Below are 9,976 nucleotides of genomic sequence, written 5' to 3'. Positions count from 1 at the left end.
ACTAACAATTCTGTATATAGATGTTACACGTGTAACATTATACTGTATGACATTATAAAAATAAAGTTAAGCTTCCTCATCTGCTCCAAGAATAAAACAAACAGGTCCCAAATGAAAATATTATAATGAAATACATTTTTCGTCCAGTGTCACCTTTTCATCGTACTATATGCTGGAAGATTTTATAGCCTCATTTCCGCATATGAGGGCTCATCCGCATGACCAGCCATCACACAACACAGCCAACATGTAAACCAAAACATTAAAACTGGTTTTCTGTGTCAAACCACCTCTAACCAAGCTCAGCGTCCATATTTAGTGTGCTGAGTGTTTATCCATATCAAAAGGATGTGCTTACTTGAATGATAATGCTGACCAAACCACTGTACACTGAATGACATGTTCCCTTGGGTTCTATTCCTGACAGGATGCACCATATTCCTGTTCACAGCAACAAGGTGGACACAGGTGACACAAAAGGCCTGTCTCATTGTGACCTAGTGAGGTGCCTACCTAGACAGTATTTTGAGGTGGGTTTTGAGTCAGCTGACTGTTTGTGTATATTTGTACCTAGATGACTCAGAACCTGCATATAATGCCCATGAATACTACTAATGCAGATCACTAGGTTTTGAGATACAGCAAGTTTTAAGTGATGATAATAAATTTAATAAATTAATACATTTTTTGTACTAATCCCCAACAGATAATAGTAACATATACACAAACATTAAGTAACAGCCTTCATAATACAATTAGCTAAACTTTTCATTTGCATCTGCTGTCTCTCTTTCTCTCTCTCTCTCTTTTTTAAATAAATGTAACCAATTTAACTATTTTAATCATTTAATCTAACTGATCTTTATGGTTATTGTCAAATCATACTTTTCCCCCCATGTATGATTATTTTGTGCTTTTGTAAAGTTTCAAAATTATGAATGAATATGTGTAATAATGGCAATTTTTCTTATACTCTAACCACTGAGTGTCTACAATATACTTTCAAAATGTGTGTGTTTTGATTTGCAAAGTCAACACAGAGCAGGAAAGACTGCAAATGAGAGGTACCAATCAATGACTTTGTGCACAAGAGCCCATCAGAAATGCCAAAGAATGTGGGCATGGGCCCCATTAAAAAAAGTGGACATCAGGAGGAGGAAAATTGATGCGCCAAATAAAGTCTTATACAAATAAATGTCAAATAAAATATTTTTACATTATACTCTGTGATAAACAGAGACTAAATTACTCTAACCTCAATCTGAAAAGGTCAACTACAATATCAATTCAAATCATTTCATTAAGAAGAGCAGCTATGCAGCACAGTACAGTAGTAAACAATAGAACTGCTCAATGAACTAGTGCAAGTACTACTCTTTTCAAAATGTTTACAGTATCATTTACAGTTTCTGATTGAACATGCTCTTGTAACGTCACAATAATCTATTTTTTTGTTTACCGTGTAGAAACATATACACCACAAAAAGCAGAACAGCAGGTTTTGAAAGAACAACTAGCTGTGTGTTCAGTTTGGAATCCTGTATTAATAGTTTTGAAAATGCTCTATACTTAATTTTAATAATCTCTCTATATAATAATAATAAAGATTCCTGCAATTCCTGTACATTGTGACGTAATTAACTTAACACGTGATCCCTGACACCCTGGTGTTGTATAGGCCTACATGCTGTAAAATAAATAAATGAAGAACAGTTCCAAAAAGTAAACTTAATCTATCACTTATACTACTACATTCATAATTCTAGCTTTGTTTGTCCCAGTTTAGTTCAGAGCTTAATTCATTTAGAACCTAAATAGAATGGATTAACATTAAATAACAGTCCTTCTAATCTATTTACTGTTGCCTGAAACATTTTTGCACATTTAAATGCTTTTTTGTGTTCATAAACATGCCACACACTTATGTTGTAGGCTACATTACATATTTACCAGTACATATTTCTGATACTGAAGTAACTTTTTCACTTCATTAATCAAATCCTTGATTCAAGCACTACAAGCTGGACGTGTCAATGTTTTCTTGACTCAAGAACCGGTCAGTCATTGAATGAATTGACCGAACCGGTTCAAATGATTCATGGATAAGGCCTGACTCAATAGAATTCGTTTAGAAGTAGGGCATCAGTACTGGTTTTGTAAACAGTGTATGATACAGTTCAAAACACTAGTGAAATCACCTATAAATAATCTCTAGCTAAACTAATGAACATTTTGTTAGAATTCGTTTCATGGAAATACAACTCTTGTTGTAATACACCCTATTTTATCGGGTGGTAATTTTACTTTAAAATACAGTCCATTAATAAAGTACACTGATGAACTTCGTCTACAACATGCAACATTAATTATCGTTTGGCTGTAGTTCGTATGAGACAAATGCGCCACAGTCATTTCATTAGTAGTGTTTATCCCAGTGTTGTGCCAAAACTTACCTTCACTGACATCGTGGTATCAATAATTTAATCACCATTAACATGCGATATGAGCTCTTAAAATAAACAAAACATAGTAAAAACAAGCCTTTCTGTCCCTAAATGAAGCGAAAATTACGCGTTTGTTTTTGTGTTACGCAGCAGTGACCGCTCTCGATTAGCAAAACAGCTCGATAAAATCCAGTTATCTGACCCATATAACGAATTATGGGCGTTGAAAATGTAGATGTTTCGTCCTCTTTCCCTAACTAAGACCCGGAAAACTTCAGCACATTGGCCTCAAAATGTATGACTTATTGAGCTGTCAGAGCAGCTCTTCCTCCAACTCACACACCGCCCAGTAAAGCTCAAGTAAACAACAGAGACATTATGCCATGAAACACTGGATTTCAGGATTTATTTAAATGTTGTAAAACCCATTAGACATTGAAATGATCATGATTATTTTTATTAGTTATTAAGCTATTTTAATTGAACACAAGCATTTTATTTGAAACGTTTATATTTTTGTAGCAATGAAAGATTGTTTGAGACTGTGCTTAGGCGTGTCAGAGCAGGTTTACTGAAGGAACGGCTTCTTCAGGGAAGGACTTAACTGCCACTGCCACTCTATACAGGTAGAGTAAGAATGGTGGTGAGAAAAAATAGAAAATATAAGCAAGGAGCTGCGTCAAATATGTGTACACCCATAATGAGGTAAGATTGCCATCTACTGGTCTTTAAATTTAAAGTCACATTTCCAAGCTAGTGTTTTCATCCAGTACCAGTCACTATGCCATTGAATTCTTTTTCGACTTTATTTATTTATTTTTAATGATTTGATTTATGTTGTGTGTATAGAATGCACATAAATATGCTTATATATATATATATATTTATATGAGTACAATGTTTAATTGTTTTCACTGACATTTGTTTGTTCACAAATGTTGCTCTTATAACTCCTATAAAGAAATATGTAATGTAAGAAATTGATATTTTGAGTCAAAATAGATTCTGTATTTTTCATTATTGCAGATGATACTGTGTTTGGTATATTCTTTTCGAGGAAGCTGTCACCTGACTTCTGCTTGACTTTCTGTGACAGTAGTGCAAAAAACAAAACAAAAAACACAGTAGCGTGAAAAAACAACAACACACACAACCAAAACTAGACAGTACTGATTCTTTGGACCATTTTTAATAACAATATTGAACTTTAGGTGTACTTTTTTTCACTTTTGAAACACACAAATTGCACCCACATTTTGTCATATAAATATAATAAATGTAAATAATAAATAATAAAATATATAAAATAATCATGCACACACCCATAGCACACAAAACAAACAAACACTCTAAAAATGTCTTCCAGATGTAAACACGTACATTAAATAGACGTTTCTGAGATGTACATGTTTACATCTGGAAGACATTTTTAGAGTGTTTGTTTGTCTCTTATCAGATGTTAAATAAACATGTAGAACATCTCTTTAAGATGTTTATGATTTAGAACGTTTATAAAACCTACATCTTATAGATGTTTATCAGATTTTGTTTATCAGATTTTTGTGCACAGCAGATGCTTTCCAGATGACACACTCTTTATCTATCTATCTATCTATCTATCTATCTATCTATCTATCTATCTATCTATCTATCTATCTATCTATCTATCTATCTATCTATCTATCTATCTATCTATCTATCTATCTATCTATCTATCTATCTATCTATCTATATTCATGAAAAGTTGAGCGGAGAGACTGCGAGCACATTTGAAAGACTTGAAGTAGGTGAATGTGTGTGTATGTAAGCTCATGACACCGATGATTTACTAGAATACAGTCCCACCGGAGAAGAACTCCCTCAGTTGCCTAGGGAGATTCCCAGTTTGGTGAAGGTTATGTGGTCATTTTCAAGGCTTTGTGTGTGTGTCTGAGCGAGGGAGTGGGAGACAGAGGGGTTGGGTGGGTTGGGGGTCAGGATGCCAGCAGCTGCTCAGTACTGATTGTGTTCCACTTTTGTTCACTGTCCTCCACATCAGCCTGAGGAGAGACAGAAGGGAGAACACCCAAACAGAGATGCTCTCTTGTGTGGGAATACTGATGAGTGAGGGGAGATGAGAGTCAATGAGAGATAGATGCAGGTGCTGGAAGATCTTCCAGGACGTCTGGGCTGCTGCTAATTTAATACACCCTTTGCATTCTGTGATCTTTGTTTGTTGCTCTCGGGGTTAATGTGTGTTCTCAGTGTGTAACTTTGCCCAAAATATGATGAAATATCACTCACATCGGCAACTATGTTTAACTGAATCACTTGACAATATTTGACTTCTACACAAAGAATGTACTTGTTTCTGACAAATTTAAGGCTTAAATCAAGTTAAACAGCATGTTTTGTTTTTATTTTTTCCTTTCTATCAATTAAAGCTTCACTATTGCATTTTAATGATAATATGGATTTTATCCATTTTCCTAGTTCAAATTTAAGAGATAACTGACCAATGATGACGATAATAGAATGAAAATAGACTGCTTCAAAACTGCAGCAAAAAAGGGTTGAATATATATATATATATATATATATATATATATATATAAAGGTCTAAATGATAACAAAACATACAATACATATAAAGCATTTTAATATTTATTATGTGACAATTATTATATAAAGATTATATATATATATTAGAAATACTATAAATCATGTCACAGTAGCGTAATTTTCAGCACACCAGACAAAGCTGATTCTTTTTTAGCATTTTTAAAAACAAAATTGAACTTTAGAGAAATGGTATTTCACCTTTTGCAATTTGCACATAATTTTTTCCCTGCTGTGTCATAAAATCCATCTTTAAGAACATAGAATAGCATTCTAAAGGATAATGACAAGAAAGCATAATATAATATAATAATAATAAAATAGGACTATCTCACCGTTGGAAAATGTAAGTTAAAAAAAGTGTTTATTTGTAAATAAAGGAGACAATAATGTCAGGAAGATCTGGAGATAAAATATTTAGCATGTGAATACAATTATGAATGTGATATGTGGCGAAAATAAAGGAAAATCAAGGTAATTAAGCTGCAAATTTGTCAAATTATACAAAAGTGTGAAAATATAATTCAGTTGAGTCTATTAGGATACATAAAATGGTATCTTTTGAAAAATGACTTAGTAAAACAAACAAAACATTTTTTTCTTCAAAATAATTAAAGTTGTCATCCGACGAACACAATACATCATTATAGGGTGGAAACAACACTGTGGTGTTAATTTTCATGACACTAAAAAAAAAAGTAAATAAATAAATATATAGTAAATAAATAAATAAAGAGAGAGAGAAATCACAAATGATCCTGTGCTGCATATAAATAAACAGTGAAAAGTGTGTTTGAAGATACCTAAGACTTTCTGAAAATTCACTAAATTTCTACAAGAATCATTACTGATTGTAGTTTATTTTATTTATTTATTTTTTTATATTTGTAATAGGCCTATTTCACTCTACAATCATTACTGATTGTATTTTTTTTTTATTTGTTATAGGCATATTTCACTCTACAAGTGAAAATGAACCTCATAAACCTGAAGTGAAATGAAATAGCTTTTACAAGTATAGAACAGTAGAGGTCTCTCTAACACAGTCTTTTTCAGTCTCTGGTCTCTGTGGTTGTGAACATGAGCTGCATGTACTATGTATTATTTATGAGGTGTTAATAGCTTACAAAAACAGATGAAGTATGCACTTTAATTTGATTTAATGAACTGCTTCTAGTTTTTAATGTGTCGGTAACTATCTGCATATTGTTGATTAATAAAACATTGAGTGTGTCGCTTAACCTCTGTTATCACAATAAATTATCCCAAATAAAGGGTGGACAGTCAGTTTATTAAAGTGTTCTTCAGCTAAAATGGCTTTATATATATTTATATATAACCTGAATTCATTGACTCAGAAATGTTGCTCTTTGATTATTTGCCCCTGCTCTTTCAGAGGTATTGTATCCGGAAAGGGCTAAGAATAAATCAAGATCCGCACCTGCAAATTACCCCAGGCATATTAATTATCAATGCTCTCGTGTTGCCGAGGAAAATTCGGCGTTCAGAGGTCATGAATTACTTTTGGTGAATCGAGTGTGCCAGAAAGTTCATTGTGTTCAGTTGCAGAGCACTTGTGTCAATGGGATATCTTTGAGAGCATCGCAGGTGTATTCTCTTCCTTTAGCGTTAAAAAGGCTAATACACATCATATAAATCAACACTCATTTAGATTAGAAAAGATTTTCATTAAATGGTTAATGGATGCAGTTTGCTGGTGTAACATCAGTAATTAGTAAAGGCCGTGATTTTGCATGTTTTCTATTTTTTATCTGACCATCGCATGTCCAGATATACACTATTTTATACTATTTATTCTATCTTGAATATTTTGTTTACAAACCAAACTCTAATTTTCTAAATTACAACCAATTAGATTTTACAGATTATACGTTATAGAGTAGAATTTTTTCTCTCTTTTTAGCTTGTTTTCAAGGTGAACCAGACAGAAGAAAAGAAAAACTATGCAATGTTGTGTCCCATTAACTATTACACTTTAACTTACAGGTACATTCAGAATTTCAGTAAATACATCAAACCTCATCCAGCTGTATGTTTCAGTGGTCCCCATTATGTGGAAATGCCATTAAAGTCCCACAATTCAAAAAAAAAAAATCCTCTTGCAGAAAAAAAATACATAAATAAATAAACTTTTCAACCCACGTCATGTTTAAAAGCAAAGTTTTCATATTGATCATAAATCTCAATAAACAAACCCCTCCCTTCTTCCATTGGATTCCCTCACCGCTTTTGAATACTGCAGTAATGATGCAGACTAATTATGGTTTCATTTATTTGAGTTTTTGTTTCGTGAGAGACGTTTATTGTGCAAGAACCTACAGTAGTTCAGAACATTGATCAGCAATCCTGGTGACCGATCAATACATTCAGAATAATGCTGGCGTGAATGTAAACTTATTCACAGCCAGTCATGCCATGCAGAAACCCTTGCAAATAATAAGTAAGACAATAAAGCAAAAATGTTGTGTAATTTTTTATACATTTAGAAAGTTTTGTTTTATTGTTTTAAGCTTTCATTAATTTGCCTGTGACCTCAGTATTTGGGTATTTGATGCAGAACGGTTCATTAGCTGACAGGCATCAGAGTGAACAGTGTATTATATAAGTAAACACAGCTTGATGTTACTTCATATTTAGCCCAATTTGTGGTCCCTGATGTGTAGACATCAGTCCAGTTGAGAATAGTATGTAAATTTAAAGCCATTTTAAAGCAATATAATTTTGAAACTGACCATTCCTTTTTAAATAAAAGGGTTCAACAGTAATCTTTATCTTATATCTTATTTATAGATTTAATTTTAGAATTGTTTTACATGCAGGTTTGCTTCAAAACAGACACACTGTTGTGTGACTCGCTTGCATCCAAGTAATCTATTTGGTTTAATAAATACTTTGCAGATTATGTGGCCACTAATAGAAATAGAGATTTATTCAGAGAAACATACCACAGGAATACTAGCATTGTAAAGTCACTAAAGCTTATCTGAAGAGTGAATCTGTAAAGAGATGTTGTCACAATCCAGTCCTTTTACACTTGCTTATTAGATTCAAAATGTTGACTATTGGCCACTATCCACTGTTTATCAATTAAAATACTTTTTTTTGTATCGCTTAATTAAAGAGGTTGAGTCAGCATATTAATTATAATTAACTGAATGTAATATCATTATAGGAGGCACAAATAAGATAATTTATGAAATCCATATTAATTTTTAATAAATCCAACTATTTTTGTTATATTTTGCCAGCTTTTTTTTTTTGTAAACATAAATGCATTTATTTAATTGTGTGTACTACAGAAACTATTTAAAAATATTTGTGCATGCACAGTTAAACAAAATGGTAAAATATATATTAATTTATTCATTTATTATTAATTAATTATAATCTTAATTTCCTTATTAATTATTTTTTTATTTTAATCAAAATATAACCTAAATACATTCATTTATACAATAAAAAGAAAAGAAAAAAAAAGCTCTTTAAAGTGAGAGTTCACCCAAAAATGAAAAATTGTCATTATTTACTCACCCTCATGTTGTTCCAAAGCTGTACGGATTTCTTTTTTCTGTTTAACACAAAAGAAGATATTCTGAAGAATGTTGGTAATTGACTTCCATATGGAATATACACATTTCCCTACTTTTTACCATACTGCTCACACAGGTTTGGAACAACATAAGGGGGATTAAACATAATTTTCATTTTTGGGTGAACTATCCCTTTAATGTAACAATGGTCAAATTCAGATACTTTCCGAATCCTCTATTATTCATACTGATGAAGAGTAATAAATAGGACTATAGCCTGAAAATGATGAATATGCTTTTAAGAATCTTAAAACACACCAATAAGGCAATGTCCGTCCAACAAGCTCATTACACGAACCTCAAGCTGTCTAACACCGATCCAAGCTCCCAGTTGTAGGTGAGAAATTACAGAATTGATTATGTATTTGCAGCCACCTGTAGTTGGAGATGAGGCACCTGGCATCAGACTGCTCCCTGCTGTCCTATTGGCTGATGGTGAGTCTCCTGTCCAATAGAAGTGGCCTCCCCCTGTCTCGCCCCCAGCTCTGGAGCCGTGCTGTGCGGCAGGGGCAGCAGGAGCTGCTTTTTACCCCAGGAGGGGCTCACTCCTGCTGGTCCGCTGGCTCGCTCGGCTCCTGTCCTGCTGACCGGGTGAAAAGGAGCCACTCGCCGGGGTCCTGCCTGCCTCAGATTCCTGCACACATTGAATGCCTCTCACACCTGGAGATGTGAATTTGTACTCTGTCTGAACTCTATTATTTGTGCGATATGAGAAGCAATTGGCATTTTTGATGTAGAGAAAATCTGAGGTTTTTATAAACACTGTTGTGTGGTGTTTAATAATGCAGGCAGCACTCGAATCAAGCTGATGAGGCTTTGTTATTACAGTAAGTATGGTTTTATGTATTAGTTTATACACTAAACATATTTATATTTATTTAAAAAAAGTATAAAGACAGCATTTATAATTTTACAAAAATTATATTTTGAATAAATGCTGTTCTTTTAAGCTTTATATTTATCAAAGAATCCTGAAAAAAAGGACATTGATAATGATAATAATAAAAAAGCAGCATATTAGGATCATGTGACGCTGTAGACTGGAGTAATGGCTGCTGAAAATTCAGCTTTGCTATCACAGAAATAAAAGACATTTTACAATAATAAATTAAAAAATTGTGTAAAAATATTTCACAATATTAGTGTTTGTACATTTGATCCAAATAAATGAAGATTTGGTGATCATAAGGGACTTCTTGAATATGTCATGGTTATTATAGTTAACTAAAAGTATATATTTTTTTATAGCTATTAGTTAACTATTTCAGCTGGTGTCTAAGGCAACATTTTTAAACTAAAATGAGTAAAAAATAATAAAGATCT

The 9,976-nt window shown here is 32.8% G+C and overlaps 1 protein-coding gene across 3 annotated transcripts in view; it reads left to right on the top strand.

The window, feature by feature from the left end:
• LOC107592775 (fibrinogen-like protein 1) overlaps window positions 1-9,435 on the top strand; it is a 46,210-nt gene extending 36,775 nt beyond the window's left edge. For all 3 annotated transcript variants that reach the window (XM_016282330.1, XM_016282326.1, XM_016282327.1), the window contains one exon: window positions 9,025-9,435. In XM_016282330.1, coding sequence (XP_016137816.1) covers window positions 9,025-9,108 — 84 coding nt within the window. In that variant the 3' untranslated portion in view covers window positions 9,109-9,435. The remainder of the gene's footprint in view (window positions 1-9,024) is intronic.
• The last annotated feature ends 541 nt before the right edge of the window (window positions 9,436-9,976 follow it).

This window comes from Sinocyclocheilus grahami, unplaced genomic scaffold, assembly GCF_001515645.1.
Source record: "Sinocyclocheilus grahami isolate Dianchi unplaced genomic scaffold, SAMN03320097.WGS_v1.1 scaffold158.1, whole genome shotgun sequence".
Lineage (NCBI taxonomy): Eukaryota > Metazoa > Chordata > Actinopteri > Cypriniformes > Cyprinidae > Sinocyclocheilus > Sinocyclocheilus grahami.
The sequence above is the reverse complement of the archived record's forward strand: the minus strand, read 5'-3'. Positions and strand labels throughout refer to the sequence as shown.